General features: G+C 38.0%; 2 protein-coding genes across 2 annotated transcripts in view; one reads left to right on the top strand and one right to left on the bottom strand.

The window, feature by feature from the left end:
* PIK3C2G (phosphatidylinositol-4-phosphate 3-kinase catalytic subunit type 2 gamma) overlaps positions 1-423 on the top strand; it is a 291,400-nt gene extending 290,977 nt beyond the window's left edge. Inside the window, exon 31 of the mRNA XM_081818936.1 lies at positions 8-423. Within this exon, the coding sequence (XP_081675062.1) occupies positions 8-160 (153 nt within the window). The 3' untranslated portion in view covers positions 161-423. The remainder of the gene's footprint in view (positions 1-7) is intronic.
* Positions 424-14,788: 14,365 nt separating this feature from the next.
* Positions 14,789-20,423, bottom strand: part of PLCZ1 (phospholipase C zeta 1) — a 42,042-nt gene continuing 36,407 nt past the window's right edge. The window contains exon 10 of the mRNA XM_081818937.1: positions 14,789-14,908. Within this exon, the coding sequence (XP_081675063.1) occupies positions 14,789-14,908 (120 nt within the window). The remainder of the gene's footprint in view (positions 14,909-20,423) is intronic.

Raw genomic sequence — 20,423 nt, forward strand, 5'->3', positions numbered from 1 at the left:
TTTTCAGGTGGTGTATGATGAAGTCACAGAGCTCCGAGGACATGTCTTAATGCTTATTGTGAAGAGCAAAACCATATTTGTGGGAGCAATTAACATCCAACTTTATAGTGTCCCTCTCAATGAAGAAAAATGGTATCCACTAGGAAACTGTATAATTTGACCATTTCTATCAACCAATGCATTATTCATTAACTACTTATATCTTTTTCCACTTCTAGGCCTCTTTATCACAAGAGCAGGACATTTTTGTTTTCAAAGATAGCTTAGTGTACCAAGGACACAAGAAAAAGAAATAAGAATCGTCTTTGAGAAACAAACTGAGAGTTCTAGGGGGGAGGCGGGTGGGGGGATGGGTTAGCCTGGTGATGGGTATTAAAGAGGGCATGTATTGAATGGAGCACTGGGTGTTATACGCAAACAATGAATCATGGAACACTACATCAAAAAAAAAAAGAAAGAATAGTCTTTTATAGTAATATATTCTCTATTGTGTTTCATTGTTTTCTTAGAATATTTTCTCCTTAATAAAGTGCCAGTTTATTGTCTAAAATTCAATATGCAAAATAATAACAGAACATTTAATTTTAATATATCTTTTAAATCAAATATGTGTTCACATTTTTTAACTGTGTACCTATGGTTACAGCAACACTGTTACTGTGGTTTCCAAGAAATACAGCAATAAATAAATCTCATCAATTAATTCAAGACCTAAGTATATCTGTAACAAATTTTTAAACTTGAATTAAATATATATACTTGCATACTGACTTACACTCCTTTTTATTATGGGAATTAATAAGCTCCAGCTTTTCAATCAGAAAAACAAAGGATAGGAGCGCCTGGTTGGCTCAGTTCGTTAAGCGACTGCCTTCGGCTCAGGTCATGATCCTGGAGTCCCAGGATCGAGTCCCGCATCGGGCTCCCTGCTTGGCAGGGAGTCTGCTTCTCCCTCTGACCCTCCCCCATCTCATGCTCTCTCTCTCTATCTCATTCTCTCTCTCAAATATATAAATAAAATCTTTTAAAAGAAAAAGAAAAAGGATAAATACCTGTAATTCTTAAATCCAATTTTTGGAAGAAACTTCTTTGTATTACCTTTTTCAATGTCAATCAATTAATCATCACTGGATTTCACCGAACTAGGGGTATGATCACTTTTTAAATTTCATTACCCCTTAAGTCCAAGATGTCAAACTCTGAAACTCTCCCCTCTGATCAAAACCTCTCCTCTTTGCACATCAAGAATTTCTCTTATTTCTGAATCTACTTTCATACCCATCATGATCTGAGTAGATAATCTTACAGATTTCCACCTGCAAAGTAGGTACAACTCAAAACACTATGCCACATTCTTTAAGAGAAGCAAATAGGAGTTCCTTTTTAGTGTCTGTTATTTAAATTACTAAAAAAAAAAAGTTAAACTCTTGCTTTTTTTCAATGCTTCACTGTGAATGAATAGAAATGTAATTTAAGCTCTTATATATGGTCATCTACATAATGATGTAAACATGTAAAGGACTGTAAATTTATTCACTGAAAAGATTTGAGTGCCAGCCTACAACAGGCAGAGAGACAGGGCAGACAACTGCACTGAAAGGAAAAGTGTCTCAGACACAACAGCAGGGCATAAGCAACACACATAGGGTACTCTCTTGAAGTGCGAGGTTCTGGTTAGTAGGGGACACTGTACTGCAGTGCACTTCAGGACCTCTTCATCATAAAGTCACTACTTTCAAGAACAGAAGATATAGCTGACTTTCTTAACACAGAGAAACAGACACAAAGAGGCAGGCAAAATGAGGAGACAGAGAAATGTATCCTAAATAAAAGAACAGGACAAGCCATACCCTAAGATCTAAGCAAAACAGATATAAGTAACATGCCTGATAGAGAATTTAAAACAATGATAAGAAGGATACTCGCTGGACCTGAGAAAAGAGTGGAAGAAATGTGTTAGACCCTTAACACAGAAATAAGGAATAACATAGCAGAGATAAAGGGCTCAATAAACAACATGAGAAATGCACTTGATGGAATGAAGAGCAGGATGGAAGAAGCAGAGGAATAAATTAGTGACCAGAAGACAGAAATGGAAAGTAATGAAACTGAACAAAAGAGAGAAAAAAGAATTTTGCAAAATGAGAATAGGCTTAGTGAACTCAGTGGCTCCATCAGATGTAATAATATTCGTATTATAGGAAACCCAGAAGAAGAAGAGAGAAAAAAAGGAGCAGAAAATTTATTTGAATAAATAATAGCGGAAAACTCCCCAAATCTGGGGAAAGAAACAGATTTCCAGATCCTGGAAGCACAGAGAACTCCCATGAAAATCAACAAAAGCAGAACCATACCAAGACATAGTTGTAATTAAATCGGCAAAATATAGTGATAAAGAAAAGATTTTTAAAGCAGCAAGACAAAGGAAGACAGTAATTTACAAGGGAAAATCCCTAAGGCTTGCAGGAGTTTTTTCAGCAGAAACTTTGGAAGACAAAAGGGAAGTGACATGATATATTCAAAGTGCTGAATGGGAAAAATCTGCAGCCAAGAATATTCTACCCAGCAAAGCCAACATTCAGAATAAAAGGAGAGATAAAGAGTTTCCCAGACAAACAAAAACTAAAGGAGTTCATGACCATTAAACCACCCTGCAAGAAATATTAAAGGGGACTCTCTGAAAAAGGAGAGACCAAAAGTGACAGTTTAAAGATAGGAACCACAAAAGCAGTAAAAATGAATATTTCTGTAAAAAACCAGTCAAGGTACTCACAAAATAAATGGATACAAAATATAACAACATAGGGCGCCTGGGTGGCTCAGTCGTTAAGCGTCTGCCTTCGGCTCAGGTCATGATCCTAGGGTCCTGGGATCGAGTCCCACATCGGGCTCCCTGCTCAGCAGGAAGCCTGCTTCTCCCTCTCCCACTCCCCCTGCTTGTGTTCCTGCTCTCGCTATCTCTCTCTCTGTCAAATAAATAAATAAAAATTAAAAAAAAAAAATATAACAACATATACATGAAATGGAGAGGAAAGGAGTAAAAAATGGGTTCAAACTTAAACAACCATCAACTTAATATAGACTGTAATATGCAGGTTATATGCAAGCATAATGGCAACCATATATCAAAACTAACAAGTATGCATAGAATAAAGAGAAATAAATCCAAATATATCACTAAAGAAAATCAGCAAACCCTGAAAGAGAGAAAAACAGGAAACAATTAGAGAAAATCTTGGAAACAACCACAAAACAAATAATAAAATGACAATATATACTTATCAATAATTACTTTGAATGTAAATGAACTAAACACTCCAATCAACAGACATAGGGTGACAGAATCGATGAGAAAACAAGACCCACCTACATGCTGCCTACAAGAGATTCATTTTAGACCTAAAGACATCTGCAAATTGAATGTGAGGGAAGGGAGAAACATCTATCATGCAAATGGAGATCAAAAGAAAGCCAGAGTAGCAATACTTGTATCAGACAAAATAGACTTTAAAACAAAGACTGTAACAAGAGACAAAGAAGGACTCTATATAATGATAAAGGGGACAATCCATCAAGATATAAGCATTGTAAATATTTATGCAACTAGTATAGGAGCACTGAAATATATAAAACAATAACAAACATAAAGGAACTAATCAATAATAATACAATATTAGGAAAGGACTTTAACACCTCACATCAATGGACTGATCATCTAAACAGAAAATCAACAAGGAAACAATGGCTTTGAATGCACATGGGAACAGATGAATTTAACATATATGCAGAACATATTATCCTCAAACAGCAGAACACACATTCTTTTCAAATGCACATGGAACATTCTCTGGAATAGATCACATATTAGCCCACAAAACAAGCTTCAACAAATTCAAGAATATTGAAATCATACCATGCACCTTTTCTGACCACACTATGAAACTAAAAGTCAACCACAAGAAAAAATCTGGAAAAACCACAGATACATGGAAGTTAAATAAAAGCCTACTAAACAATGAGTGAGTCAACCAGGAAATAAAAGAAGAAATAAAAAAAAATACATGGAAATAAATGAAAACACAATGGTCCAAAACCTTTGGGATGCAGCAAAAACGGTCCTAAGAGAGAAGTTTATAGAAATAGAGCAATACCTCAAGAAGCAAGAAAAATCTCAAGTAAATAACCTAACCATACACCTAAAGGAGCTGCAAAAAGAATAACAAAAATCTAAAACCAGCAGAAGAAAATAATAAATACTAGAGCAGAAGTGATATAAAAACTAAAAACAAACAAACAAACAAAAAACAATAGAACAGAGCAATGAAACCAGGAGCTGCTTCTTTGAAAAAAATCAAGAAAATTGATAAACTTCTAGTCAAACTTATGAACAAAAAAAGAGAAAAGACTCAAATAAATCAAATCACAAATGATAAAGGAGAAATAACAAACATCACCACAGAAATACAAGCCATTATAAGATAACTTTATGAAAAACAATATGCCAAAAAACTGGGCAACCTAGAAGAAATGGATAAATTCCTAGAAACATATAAACTACCAAAACTGAAACAAGAATAAGTAAAAATTTTGAACCAACTGAACCAGCAAAGTAATTACATCAGTAATCAAAATAACTCCCAATAAACACAAGTCCAGGACCAGATGGCTTCACAGGTGAATTTTGCCAAATGTCTAAAGAAGAGTTAATACTTAATCTTCTCAAACTATTCCAAAAATTAGAAAAGGAAGGAAAACTCAAATTCATTCTCTGAGGCCAGAATGACTCTGATTCCAAAACCAGATAAAGACAGCACTAAAAAAGAGAACTACAGGACAATAGCCCTCATGAACATAGATGCAAAAATCCTCAACAAAATACTAGCACACCAAATCCAACAATACGTTTAAAAATTCATTCACCATGATCAAGTGGGGTTTATTCCTGGGTTGCAAGGGTGGTTCAATATTTGTAAATCAATAAGCTTTATACATCCCATCAATAAGAGAAACTATAAGAACCATATGATCATTTCAATAGACACAGATAAAGCATTTGACAAAGTATCCATCCATTCATGATAAAACCCTCAACAAAGTAAGTTTAGAGGGAACATTACTCAACATAATAAAGGCCATATATGAAAAACTCACAGCTACATTATCCTCAATGGGGAAAAACTGAGAGCTTCTCCCCTAAGGTCAGGAACAAGACAAGGATGTCCACCCTCACCACTTTTACTCAACATAGTACTGGAAGTCCTAGCCACAGCAATCAGACAACAACAACAACAAAAAAATAAAAGGCATCCAAATCAGTAAGGAAGAAGTAAAACTTTCACTATTTGCAGGTGACATGATACTCTATGTAGAAAACTCAAAAGACTAGCAAAAAACTGCTAGAACTGATCAATGAATTCAGTAAAGTAACAGGATACAAAATCAACATGCAGAAATCTGTTGCATTTCTATACAGCAATAAAGAAGCAGCAGACAGAGAAATTAAGAAAGCAATCCCCTTTACAACTGCACCAAAAATAATAAGATATCTAGGAGTAAACTTAACCAAAGTGGTGAAAGACCTGTACTCTAAAAACTATAAAAAACTGATGAAATAAATTGAAGACGACACAAAGAAATGGAAAAACATTCCGTGCTCATGGATTAGAAGAACAAATATTGTTAAAATGTCTATACTACCAAAAGCAATCTACACATTCAATGCAATCCCTCTCAAAATACCACCAGCATTTTTCACAGAGCTAGAACAAACAATCCTAAAATTTGTATGGAACCACAAAAAAACCCAAATAGCCAAAGCAATCTTGAAAAAGAAAAGCAAAGCTGAAGGCATCACAATTCCAGATTTCAAATGATATTACAAAGCTGTAGTAATTAAAACAATATGGTACTGGCACAAAAATAGACACATAGATCAATAGAACAGAAGAGAAAACCCATAAATAAACCCACAACTATATGGCCAACAAATCTTTGACAAGCAGGAAAGAACATCTAATTGGAAAAAGACACTCTTCAACAAATGGTGTTGGGAAAACTGGACAGCTATATGCAGAAGAATGAAACTGGATGACTTTCTTAAACCATACACAAAAATAAATTCAAAATAGATTAAAGACCTAAATGAGAGACTTGAAACTATAAAAATCCTAGAAAAGAACTCAGGCAGTAACCTCTTTGACATCGGCCATAGCAACTTCTTTCTAAATCTGTCTCCTGAGGCAAGAGAAACAAAAGCAAAAAATAAACTACTAAGACTACATCAAAATAAAAAGCTTCTGCACAGTGAAGGAAACAATCAACAAAACTAAAAGGCAACCTACAGAATGAGAGAAGATATTTGCAAATGACTTATCTGATAAAGGGTTAGTATCCAAAATATATAAAGAATTAACAAAACTCAACACCCCCAAAACAAATAATCCAGTTAAAAATTGGGCAGAAGACATGAACAGACATTTCTCTAAAGATGTACAAATGGCCAACAGACACATGAAAAGATTTCATCATCATTCATCATCATCAGGGAAATGCAAATCACAACTACAATGAGATATCACCTCCACCTATCAGAATGGCTAAAATCAACAAAACAAAAAACAACAGGTGTTGGTGAGGATGTGAAGAAAAAGGAACACTTGTGCACTGCTGGTGGGAATGCAGACTCGACAGCCAATGTGGAAACAGGTATGGAGATTCCTTAAAAAGTTAAAAATAGAACTGCCCTGTAATCCAACAATTGCACTACTGGGTATTTACCCAAAGAATACAAAAACACGAATTCAAAGGGATACATGCACCTCTATGTTTATTGCAGCATTATTTTTATAGCCAAGATATGGAAACAACCCAAGTGTCCCTCGATTGATGAATGGATATTGAATAATAAAATATTATTCAGCCATAAAAAAGAATGAAATCTTTCCAAAAACAATGACATGGATGGAGCTGGAGAGTATAAATGCCATGCGAAATAAGTCAGAGAAAGAAAATATCATATGATTTCACTCAAATGTGGAATTTAGGAAACAAAACAAGCAAAGGAGAAAAAAGAGACAGAGACAAATACAGAAACAGACTATTAATTATAGAGAACAAACTGATGGTTACCAAGGAGGAGGGGGATAGGGGGGATGGCTTAAATAGGTGATGGGGATTAATGAGTACACTTTTGATGAGCACTGAATGATGTATGGAATTGTTGAATTACTATACTATAAACCTGAAGCTAATATAATACTGTATATTAGCTAACTGGAATTAAAATAAAAACTTAAAATATTTGAGTGCCTGGTATGAGTTAATGTGATCCCATTTAAAACACATGATCATCCTGCTCAATTAAGTCATCAATGCTGCTGGGCAATCACTCTATATGTTCCAGGTCCCTTCACTCTCCCTTTCTGCTAGACAATGACCATAAGCTCTTCTCTCTGCTGAAACCCTAGCACCTTCTACCCCAATCCTCTCTTTCAGCTGATGTTTCCTAATTCACTTAGAAATTAGAATCAGTCAAAAGACCCCTGCAGATTCCACTATGGCATCTACCCACAGCAGATCCTATGTTCCACCTTCCTACTCATTACCATAGGAAAACTAACTACCTGTGCTCCTGCACAAAACCAACCTCTCAACTTGTACATGTGATCCCAACCCCTCCCACCTATTCACAAATGTTACTGGAATTCTCTTCTGCTCAAAAGCATCATTTCTTTATTTAATACTGGGGAGAATTCCCTTCAACATAAAATCATGATGTGCATGGTTACATAATGTTACCAACCATTATAAAAAACCTATCAGCACCCTCCTTCCTCTTTTAAATACTTATCCATTGCCTATTCCTCTTTGTAGCAAAACTCTTCAAAACAATTTTCTCTACTCTGTCTCTGGTCTCTCTGCTTGTATTTTTTCTCAGACCCATTCCAAGGAGGTATATGCCCCAAACACTTCACCAGAACTACTTTTATCAAGGTCTCTACTGACTTTCACACAGCTAAACCCAAAGGTCAATTTTCAGCCCTAATCTGACCTTACATATCAGCAGTATTTGACACAATCAGTAACTCTATCTTCCTCAGTATTCCTTCTTCATTTGGCTTCCAGGACACCCACACCCTCTTGTGCTTTCCTCCTATAACATTTGTCACTCCTTCTCAGTTTTCTGTGCAGGAGCATCGTCTTCTCCACAACCTCAGTGTTGGTGTGTCCCAGAGTTCCCTCCTGGGTCCTCTTCTCCATCAACCTTCACTCTCTAATGATCTCCTCTATTCTCATGGCTTTAAATACCATCTGTTTGCTGATGATCCCCAGTTTTATAACTCCAGCCCAGATCCCCTCCCCAATTCTAGAGTTCCTTATCCAACTGTCTACTCAATATTCCCCTGAATATCTAATATCTAGTATCCCAAACTCAGCATGTCTAAAACTCTTGATCTTTTCCCTTCAAACCTGTTTTTTTAATTAAAAATTTTTTTAAATACTTTATTTGTTTATTTGCCAAAGAGAGAGAGATAGCACAAGCAGGTGGAGCAGCATGGAGAGGGTGAATCAGGCTCCCCGCTGAGGAAGGAGCCTGATGCGGGACTCGATCCCAGGACCCTGGGATCATGACCTGAGCCAAAGGCAGGAGCTTAGCTGACTGAGCCACCCAGGCATCCCTCAAACTGATTTTAAAGAGCAAAAAACTAGAAGTAATCTTTGATACCCTCCCCCTCTCTTTCTCTGAATAAAATTCAGTCCATCAGAAATTCCTGTTGGCTCTATCTTAAAATATATCCCAAAGCCAATCACTTATCACTCTCCATCTGTTACTGTTCTGGTTCAAGGTACCACTGTCATCTTTATCCCAGATTACTACAGTCACCTTCTTCTAAATAGTCTCTCTGTTTCTATGTTTACCCTGTCCTCTTTATAGTCTATTCTCAACACAGAAGCTAGAGGGATCATGTCATTCATCTGCTCAAAACTCTCCAGGAACTGCTAATCTCAGAGTAAAAGCCCAAACCTTTAAAATAACCTAAGAGGCCCTATGTTTCCAGCCTTCCATCAGCTACCTCTCTGATTTTTAACTCCCATTACATCCTCCTTTGCTCAACACTGGCCTCCTTTCTGCTCCCTGAGCACACCAGGCATGCTTCCACCCTGGATTCTTTATCAGATAGCTCCTTCTTTCCAAAAGGTGCTTTTGTCCCATAAATCCACTTGCCTAACTCTCTCACCTCTTTCAAGTCTTGATCAAATGTTTCCAGCTCCATCAGGTCTACACTGACCACTCTTTGTAATACTGTAACCTTCCCTATCCCCAGATAAACATCAGATCCTTCCCCCTCTACTCTACTTTTCTTCTTATGCACTTATCATCTTTGAACATTCTATACAATTTACTTCTTTTATTTATTATTTATGGTTTGTTTCCTTTCACTAAAAAATAAGCCCCAAGGCAAGAGGAGTCCTTGCCCTGGTGCCCTCACCATAGAGAAATTTGCTTCCTCCAGTTGTCTTAGCCACACCCAGAACCCTCATTCTAGACAACATTCCCGGTACCAGGACTCCAGAACTCCCTACCTGAACAGCCTTTGCAGGCTTCTTCAAGGGCACATTCATCTAAAGTGATACTTCATCACTAGTGTGAGCAATGCATAGGCCCTAATGGTGACCAAAGGGAGGCTGCCTGCAGGGTATATGGATACAGCTTGAATGTGCCAGATGGAGTATCCGTGGACGTCCATAGGCATCCACAGCAAAAGACAGACTAGGGCAGGAAGAAAAAAGTGGGGCATACAGAGTTTCCTAGGAGAGGAGCCAGCCCTTTTCAGGCCACCATAACCTGATGACAATCTCCAAGAAGTCCAAGATTCTAAATTAAAACCTGTCTTTGAAGGTGTTTATGAAGATGCATTTGTCACAATAAGAGAACAAAGCATATTATATTTAACAGCTTGTTAGTTTTATTTATAACCTTTAAATTTAGGCAGATGGTAAGTAGTTTTTATGGATTGAATCATGTCTCCCCAAAATTCATATGTTGAATTCCTAACCCCCACCACAGAATGTGACCTTATTTGGAACAGGGTCACTGCAGATGTAATTAGTTAAGATGAGATCACACTAGAGTAGGGTAGGCCCCTGACCCAATATGACCGGTGTCTTTATAAAAGAGGCAAATTTGGACACAGACTCAGACATAGAAAGAACACCACATGAACATGAAGGTAGTAGAGATTGGGGTGAGGCATCCGCAAACCAAGGAACACCAAAGATTGCCAACAAACTCCCCAAAGCTAGGAGAGAGGCATAGAACAAATTATCAGGAGGAACCAAGCCTGCCAACCCCTTAACTTCTAGTCTCCAGGAGAGCAAGACAAAAAAATATCTATTGTTTAAGTCACTCGGTTTGTGGTAACTAATTCATGGGGTCTTCATTTGTTTTCCTGTTTCAGCCCCACAAATACCTGGTACATAGTTGATGTCCAATAAGTATTTGTGAATTATTGCCAAAATAAATGACTGGCCCACCAGTGAACAAGAAAAATAAAGTCCCTAATATTAATTTTCATTCATATAATGTTTTAAAGCTCCCTTAGTCTTTTTTATAAATGTACTTTATTTGTTCCCTACAAGAAGTCTAATGAGAATGGGGAAAGGAGGATTTATTATATCCTTAGAGAATAATGACATTCAAATGTCTCATCATAGCATCATCCTCCCATTCAAATGAAATTTTAAATGGAGCGTGTGTGTGCAAGAGAGAGAGAGATGGAGACAGAGAGACAGAGAGGTATATTTTAGGGGGAAGGAGCAGAAGGAGAGAGAGAATCATAAGCAGGCTCCACACCCAGCGTGGAGCCCAACATGGGGCTCAATCTCACAACCCTGAGATCATGACCTGAGGCAAAATCAAGAATCAGATGCTTAACTGACTGAGCCACCCAGGCACCCCAAGAGAGGTATTTTTTTTTTAAGATTTTATTTATTTATTTGACAGAGAGAGAGGCAATGAGATAGGGAACACAAGCAAGGGGAGTGTGAGAGGGAGAAGCAGGCTTCCCGCAGAGCAGGGAGCCCGACGCAGGGCTCGATCCCAGGACCCCGGATCATGACCTGAGCCGAAGGCAGACGCTTAACGACTGAGCCACCCAGGCACCCCAAGAGAGGTATTTTTAAGTTAAGTGGATGTGAGGGACCTGAAGCATTCGACAATTGGCCACCCCCTCAACCCCCTCCCAAACTGTTTATTCTGATCTTAAAAATTCCTGAGAAACTTCCACAGAAAAGTAAGACATCTCAAAAAGCACAAGCTAAAAGAACCAGAAGATCAGGGGTGCCTGGGTGGCTCAGTTGGTTAAATGTCTGCCTTCGGCTCAGGTCATGATCCCAGGGTCCTGGGATTGAGCCCCGTGTCAGGATCCCTGCTCAACAGGAGTCTGCTTCTCCATCTCCCTCTGCCCCTCTCCCCACTCATGCTCGCTCCCTCTCTCTATCTCAAATACATAAAAATAAAATCTTTTTTTTTAAAAAAAGAAGGAATCTGAAGATCACATATAAAACATAGCTACCGATAACAGTTAAGTATTTGTGATAGCAGAGACCCATTTCCAGCAAACATAGTTCAACATAGTTCAAAATCAAATCAGGATTTGATTCCAAGAGGAAATGGATTATTGGGAGAGTCCCACTATTTACATATTATCCAGGCCAAAAGTGAAGACTTGGTAGCACATGAGAGAAATGTTACTGACTAAAGCAACTGCTCAGCAATTTCAGCCCTATATTGCAACACACATGTCACAAATTAAGATATATTTTATTTCCGAGCACAGGATCTTGTATGCTCTGAAAATATTTTAGTTGAACTGATTAAACCTAACTAAATCTTTTTCTTCAGAAAGAATGTTGGGGCCAACACGGTATTAACACAGAAGTTTCAGTGGATAAAGACACCCTGCTTCCATTTCAGGCTTTGGTAAGTGTGGGCCATGTGAATGCATTAATCTTGGTATTTTGTAATGACTTATATTGCACCAAATGACTGGTTTTTATCATTAAAGGAATATAGCATTAAACCTTAGGCATTCATGAATACAGACCACAGAAGATTTAGTCCCTGGAACAAAATAGACTATAAGGAAAGACAACCCTTTTTTATTTTCTTAAATAAGCTTTTTAAGCATTAGGTGATAAAAGAACATTGGCAGAGTGCCTGGGTGGCTCAGTCAGTTAAGCGTCCAACTCTTGATTTCAGCTGAGGTCATGATCTCAGGTTGTGAGATCTAGCCCACCGGGATTCTGCTTCTCTCGCTCTCCCTCTCCATCACCCTCTGCCCCTCTCCTACTTGTGAGGACCCATGCGCACATGCACTCACTCTCTCTCTCAAATAAATAAATAAATCTTTTTTTAAAAAAAAGAGGAAGAACATTGGCTGTTTTCTTTAATGGATTTCTTAGCCAGATCTCTAGATACTAGGACAGAAATTTGAACAGTGGCTGAATTCAAAATGTGCTACAAATTTTAGTGGAGTTGTAGCTTGAAATTATTAGCTCCAGACATGAGTATGCTTGCCTACTATATCAACTTCCCCAAATTGTGTTCTTCTGTGTGTGTGTGTGTGTGCGTGTGTGCTATTTTGAAATGAACATAGGGTGATAGAGCAATGGAGGAGAAAAAACCAAACTTAAATTCATGTAGCATGCCCATTAGACCTCTGTTACTTCAACAAAAGTTTCAAGCAGGCTCAGTATTTGATCATTAAAGAAACTCTGGTTATTAGAGCTCAGAGTTTCAAACCATGGCTGTAATCATAAAAGGAATGTTGATTGTGTTAATATTTAAATCAAAAGGACTGGGGACTCTTTTTATAAAGAGAATATGCCCTCTTCCTAGGCTGAGGTCAAAAAAATAACTGACTGAGGTTATTAAATGCCCCAAAATTGAGAAAGAAATTTAAAGGTCTGTGTCTGTCAGCCTGTGGCTCTGAGATTCTGATTTTCCCCAGGAACCAAGAAGAAACTAGAGTAGCTTAAATAGGTGACTTATTTCTTGCCATCAGAACAAGGGTAATAGAAGAAGGAAAATAAAATAGAAGATGTCAAACTGTGCAGTAATGAGAAAGATATTTCCTTAAAAGAAATACTGAGATCTTAAAACATAGGCTGGGCAGATATGAAGGAGAAATGAGATGCTAAGAGCTGAGAGGAAGAACTACAAAGTTAAAAAGGTGGTAATGCTCAAGTATAACTTCTCTGAAGGAAGGTGATAGAAAAGGGCAATATATTTCAGTTGTTACCAGTTCAGAAAGGAAGACTGGTACCTAAAAAAATCGATCAGATCAAAAGAGGAAACGCCTTGGAGAGCAGATATAATGACATCCTGGAGAGAACTAAGGTCAGAAATTTTTTAAAAAGATTCCTCTTAAAGCAGCAGCATTTTGTAAGAACAACTGGCAAACCATCCCTTAAAAACTAGGACAGAAAACTAAAGTGGTTAAGAAAATCTGGTCAGATTGGAGAGGGAAACCCCAGGAAGATAGGGGCAAATGACTCCAACAATTATTGTGTGACATTCAGAGGAATAGAATTATCACCAAGAGGGTGGCATATTTGGAAAACATATTTGGAAAATTTATGGAACTGGTATTCTAAAGGAAAATTAAGCAAAGGGAGAACTTACTAGAAGGAAGTCAGACAAGATGATTACAGGTCAGGTCTTGATCTGGAGCACATGTTGGTCTAATGGGAATAGTATCTTTTAGGTGGGACTGTCCTACTCAAGAGGGTCAAGATAGTCACAACTTGTTTGAAAGGGTTGTGTGACAAACATGGAAACTCACTGACTTCATCTTTCTCAAGGCAAAACTTTAAGAGTAGAAAGATAGAAAAACAAATGTCCTGGCCAGAGGGCAAAGGCAAAGGGAAAAAGGCACTGGGGTCCAGGAAACAATGTTGTCCCTCTGTGAGCTAGAGAAGAAGCCAAAATAAGAAGCTGAACACAAAGTTATAAACCCAGCTGAAACTATCTGAAAAGAATAAAAATATGGAAACAAAGGAAAAAAAAAAAAACAAAGACTTTAAATGAAGAAAATACTATTTGACACTTGTTAAAATTGAGGAAAGAGTTTTTTCAAGATCAGATGGCAAAAACATTAATCGTCACTAGACCTCTATTGTTTACAGACATCAACCACAGCTTTGGGTAAGGGATCTGCAGCCAGGGACCCTCCAGCTGAAATAAACATGGTGATGGGGGTGAAGATAGTCCCTAGGACAGGGAACCAAGTAGAAGAGCTGCCAGTGACCAAGGTTGGGACAGGTTGAATAAGTAGTATTAGATTGTATCCCAAAGTAGAAAATAGTTATCCATGAGTCCATGTTGATATGAATGACTGCATGAATAGATAAATGGGGAAAAAGAGACAAAGCTCCCATGCAGAAGAATTCCAAATAATTTATTCAGTTATTCTGCCTTCTAGAAGGTGAAACATAGCTACCCATTCTTTAGGTATGGTTGCTCATTGTGACTTCCTCCCAAAGAACGTATGGAAAGTGGGGGTCGGGGGTAGTTTTACAGTGGAGAAACTTAACAAACACTAACTCAATCAGGTAATGAAGATCAATATCAACAGTGAAAAATCATGGTGACAGTTTGCACCTTTGGTAAGATTTGATGAAAATGACCTCTGAGGTCCTCCTTCCAAAAACTCATAGCTTCAGTCTAATTATGAGAAAAAACATCAGTCAAACTCAATTGACAGACATTCTACCAAATACTTGACTAGTAATTTTCAAAACTGTCAAGTTCATCAAAAACAAAGAATGCCTGACAAACTGTCACAGCCAAAAGGAGCCTCAGGAGACATGACTGGTAAATGTAATGTATATCCTCGATGGGATTCTGGAACAGAAAAATGACATTAGGTAAAAACTAAGGAAATTTGAATAAAAAATGAACTTTAGGGCGCCTGGGTGGCTCAGTTGGTTGAGCGACTGCCTTCGGCTCAGGTCATGATCCTGGAGTCCCTGGATCGAGTCCCGCATCGGGCTCCCTGCTCGGCAGGGAGTCTGCTTCTCCCTCTGACCCTCCTCCCTCTCATGCTCTCTGTCTCTCATTCTCTCTGTCTCGAATAAATAAATAAAATCTTTAAAAAAAATGAACTTTAGTTAATAATAGTGGATCGATATTGGCTCATTAGTTGCAACAAATATATTAATATGTTAATAATATTGGTGGAGGGTGACATCAGCAAAAGTGATGGAGTATGGAATTCCAAAGGTTCATCTCTCCACATAAAACAACAACAGTAACAACAACAACAAAAAAAGACCAGCCAATAAACTGGCAAAAACTGTCAAAATGAACTTTATTGGAATTATGAAAACAAATCAAATTCTACAGAAAAAAAAAAAAGGATGTTTAATCAAGAAAAGACAAGTGAATTTTAATAACAGAGTTTTGCAGTGTTTAAATTATCCTGGCCCCATCCCCCACTCCCCAGCTTAGTGGCTCCATTAAAGACAATAGCTCACATTCCTGGTATAGATTCCTAATATGGGAGGAAGCAGAATAGATCTTACTCTGAAAGAACTGTGGTTGTTTTGACCTGTGTGCAGTTCCCTGAAGGACCAGCTCAAAGGGCTCGTCTTTATTTCACCTAACTTAGAACTCTCCCAGTGCTGAAGTGGCTGCCCAGGGATCATCTGTTGAAAGCATTCAAGAGCAAATGTATTAGCACTGCTGCTGGGGACGAGGGATAACAACTGGGCAAACAATAGACCAACTGAAATGCCTAGAAAGAAAGGCTAGGGAATGAGATGATTTGGGGAACAAGGGCCTTAAAAAGCTTTCACATGTCCGTGGGAATCTGTAAGACCACACACATGCTCAGGGCAGAGCTTGTTCACATAAGACCTGTGAATGCACAAACCTCTCATCCCCAGCTGACCTCCAGGCTCTAAGCAACAAGAAGTGAAGTCTAAGACAAAGTTGCAAGCTTCCTGGCTGAGTGTTGAAGGCATCCCCCAAAATACACACAGAGCCCATATATACAAAGACCGGATTTTTAAATTAAGAAAAAAATTGGATTCCAATAATTTGAAGAAATTTCTGTCAAATCACTAGTTGACTACCAAGTAAAAAGAATAGGGACTTCAATGAACATACACAATAAAGAATGTAACACTAGTTCAGAAAATTCACTAAACAAATAGCTACTACAATAAAAAGCAGCAACAAACTTCAAAGAAAAGGGGAAATCTGGTTTCCAGAGTTGTCACATTATAATATTCAAAATGTCCAATCTTCAGCAAAAAATTATAAGGCATGCAAATAAATAAGGAAGTATCTGCTATACATAGGGCAAAAAAGAAATTAATAGAAATCATCCCTGAGAAATACTAGTCACTGGAGTTGGTAGACAGAGACTTTAAAAAAACTTTTAAAATGTGCTCAAAGAGCTAAAGAAAATCGCATACAAAGAATTAAAGGAAACCATAAGAATGATACCTCACCAAAGAGAGAATATCAGTAAAGAGATAATACAAAACAGACAACTGGGAATTGGCAGAGTTTGGCTTTAAAAAAAAAAAAATCTTCAGACATTGTTATCTTTGCCTTTGCTTTTGCCTGAGTTTCTTTCTTAGTCAACCTGCTTGTTCACTAACTCCTGTAGTGAGAAAGGGGAAACAAACTAACATTTGTTGAAGATCCCTAGTACATGATTTAGTCTTCACAAAACTCAGTAAGTTAAGCAATGGTATCTCCATTAAAAAAAAAAGAAATCTCAAAAAAGTCAAGAAATATTTTGAACCCAGTAGTCAAACCCAGTTCTGGCTGGAATTCAAAGTCCGTGCACTTTCTACCACACCACTCTGCCTGAAGATGAGGGACTCGCCCACAGCTCTACCAGATTCCTTTCCTAGTGAACAACACAGGGTGGGGAGTTGCGTGGGGAACTAGGGAGCACTTTGGATCCTGAAGAGGAATAGAAGTGATGGGAAAAATTGTTATCCAAAGTCTACCTTCAGGAGATAATGCCCAAAAGATAGTCAGATTTCTGATGTTGTCAAAATTAATATCCAGGGGGGGCACCTGGGTGGCTCAGTCGTTAAGCGTCTGCCTTCGGCTCGGGTCATGATCCCAGGATCCTGGGATCGAGCCCCGCATTGGGCTCTCTGCTCGGCCGGGAGCCTGCTTCTCCCTCTCCCACTCCCCCCTGCTTGTGTTCCCTCTCTAGCTGTCTCTCTCTCTCTCTCTGTCAAATAAATAAAATCTTTAAAAAAAAAAAATTAATATCCAGGGGCGACTGGGTGCCTCAGTCAGTTAAGCATCTGCCTTCGGTTGGGGTCATGGTCCCAGGGTCGTGGGATCGAGTCCCGCATGGGGCTCCCTGCTCAGTGGGGAGTCTGCTTCTCCCTCTGCCTCTGCTGTTCCCCCTGCTTATGTTCTCTTTTTCTCTAATTAATTAAAAAAATTAATATCCATTTAACATCTTTTATTGATAATTATGCTAAAAAAAAAAAAAACCTGTCTCTCAGTCTCAAACTGTATTATCAGAAACATCCCCCTCACTCTGAAAAACAAACTGAGGGTTCTAGAGGGGAGGAGGGTGGGAGGATGGGTTAGCCTGGTGATGGGTATTGAGGAGGGCACATTCTGCATGGAGCACTGGGTGTTATGCACAAACAATGAATCATGGAACACTACATCTAAAACTAATGATGCAATGTATGGGGATAATATAAGAATAAAAAAATTAAAAAAAAAGAAGAGATAAAAATCATATGATCATCTCAATAGTTGCAGCAAACACAATTGATAAGATTCAATATCCTTTTATGATGAAACTCTCAGCAGACCGGGTGGAGAGGGAAATTACCTCAACATAAATAAAGATCACATATAACAAGCTCACAGCTAACATAATACTCAACAGTGCAAAGGTGAAATTTTCCCTCTCACATGAAGAATAAGATAAGGATGCCACCCTTGCCTTTTATTCAAAACAATACTGAAAATCCTAACCACAGCAGTTAAGAAAGAAAAGAAAGAAAAGCGTCCAAATTGGAAAGGAAGAAATCCAATTGTCTCAATTTCAGATGACATGATATTATATATACAGGACCCTAAAGACTCCACCAAAAAACAGAACCAATAAAAAAGTCAGGAAAATTGCTGGATATAAAATCAATATACAAAAAATTTGGTTTTTTTAATGCACTAACAGTGATCTGTTAGATACAGAATTTTTTGAAAAAAATGCCATTTATAAAACATAAAAAATAAAATACTTAGGCATAAATTTATTCAAGGAGGTGAAGGAATTGTACACTAAAAACAATAAGATACTGATAAAAGAAGTTGAAGAAGACACAAATGAATGGAAAGCTGTTCCATGCTCATACATTGGAAGAATTAATGTTAGTTGGAAATCAGGAAGTGTTTTGTTCTCCAGTTTTGTTCTGCTTTCTCAAGATTGCTTTGGCTTTTTAGGTCTTTTTTTGTTTGTTTGTTTCATACAAACTTTGAGATGGTTTTTCCTGTTACAGTGATAATCACCATTGGGGTTTTGATGGGGATTGCATTGAATGTGTAGATTGCTTTAGGTAGGAGGGCTATTTTAACAATATTTGGAGAGGACACAAAATTACACTTCAATACTTCTAAACTTTGTAAAAATTGCAATGAATAAAACAAACTAATTAAAAAAAGAAAAGAAAAGAAAAGAAACATCCCCCTCCACCTCCTTATTATCCTAACCTCCTATACCCCTCAGGAACTAGTGGATAGTGGTATTTGAGAGAACAACAACCATACCTTCAATACTGTCCTCTATAGAATATCACATTAAAGATGTTATTTCTTAAGAAGAAACACACATACAATTTTTTAAATGATTTCTACTCACTAGGAAGTTCCCCACTGATAATAATTCCTCAGAAAGTTGGAAAATCTAAGAATACACCTTTGCCATTTTACCAGCTTAACAGTTGACTAAGTTCCTATTGAGGTGATTTAAACGAAGAACATTTTTGAGAGGAAAGCCTTGCTCATCTATTGGAAACCTGTTGGAACCCGACCTACATACATATAGCATCAAAATTACTCAGGCCAAACAGGAACTGAGAGCAACACCAGCAGCGCGAGCATCTCCCACCCCTGGAGCCCCAGGGCTGCAGCCCCGCAGACCCCTGCTGGAACAAGGACACCGTGAGTGCTGGACCCCCATCTTCTGACACACTGAAGACAGGGCCTACATCCTGGGGAAGCCCACAGAACTTAGAGTAATTCATCTCCACCTGCAAGGCTCTACTCACTGCAGATTATCTCACTACCAGCTGACAAGAAAGAGATTTGTCACTTTCTGGGTAGAAGTGCTCAAACCCCAAAGCCATGCTTGCTGCCCAGGCATGCTGCCTGCTGACATGCATTTCAGGCCTATCCTCTGCTCTGATTCACATCTACTCACTCATCAGAACACACAAGTGCAGTTTTCGTAGTGTAGTGGTTATCACGTTCACCTCACAGAACACACAAGTGCAGAGAGAGCTCACCTAGCAAAAAATTCTGATTGATCTTTCTTATTTTCAATTACCAATGTGAACAGAGACCAAAAAAAATTTTTGATACATGAGAAAATTAATAGAGAAGCTTCAGGGGAGTAATCAGGGTAACTTCTCCCATTGAAAAAAGCTACTGCAAACAGGATGATAATAGTGACAATAGCTAAAACGTATGTGGCACTCATGTTTCAGTCACTGTCTCAAATTCTTCACATACATTTGTCAATTTAATCCTTGTTACAATGATTATTATCTTGACTCCCCTGATGCAAAAACTAAAAAGCAAAAAAAAAAAAAGTTGAATAATTTGCCCAAGGTCCCTTAGCTAGTAGGTGGAGGAGGCTACAAACCTAAGAAATCAAGTGCCAGAATTCAGCCTCTTAATCACTGGGCTATATTCTCTTTCAATTATACTTCTAGACATTTTTTTTTCATTCTTATTATGGGTCAGGCACAGTAGTAAACATTTTATATACATTATTTCATTTGAACTTTTTTTAATTATGCTATGTTAATCACCATACATTACATCATTAGTTTTTGATGTAGTGTTCCATGATTCATTGTTTGCGTATAACATCCAGTGCTCCATGCAGAACGTGCCCTCTCTAATACCCATCACCAGGCTAACCCATCCTCCCACCCCCCTCCCCTCTAGAACCCTGTTTGTTTCTCAGAGTCCATAGTCTCATGGTTCATCTCCCCCTCCGACTTCCCCCCTTCATGTTTCCCCTCCTGCTATCTTCTTCTTCTTTTTTTTTTTTTACATATAATGTATTATTTGTTTCAGAGGTACAGGTCTGTGTTTCAACAGTCTTACACAATTCACAGCGCTCACCATAGCACATACC

The sequence above is a fragment of the Leptonychotes weddellii genome, chromosome 5 (assembly GCF_054177405.1).
Source record: "Leptonychotes weddellii isolate Sample4059 chromosome 5, ASM5417740v2, whole genome shotgun sequence".
Lineage (NCBI taxonomy): Eukaryota > Metazoa > Chordata > Mammalia > Carnivora > Phocidae > Leptonychotes > Leptonychotes weddellii.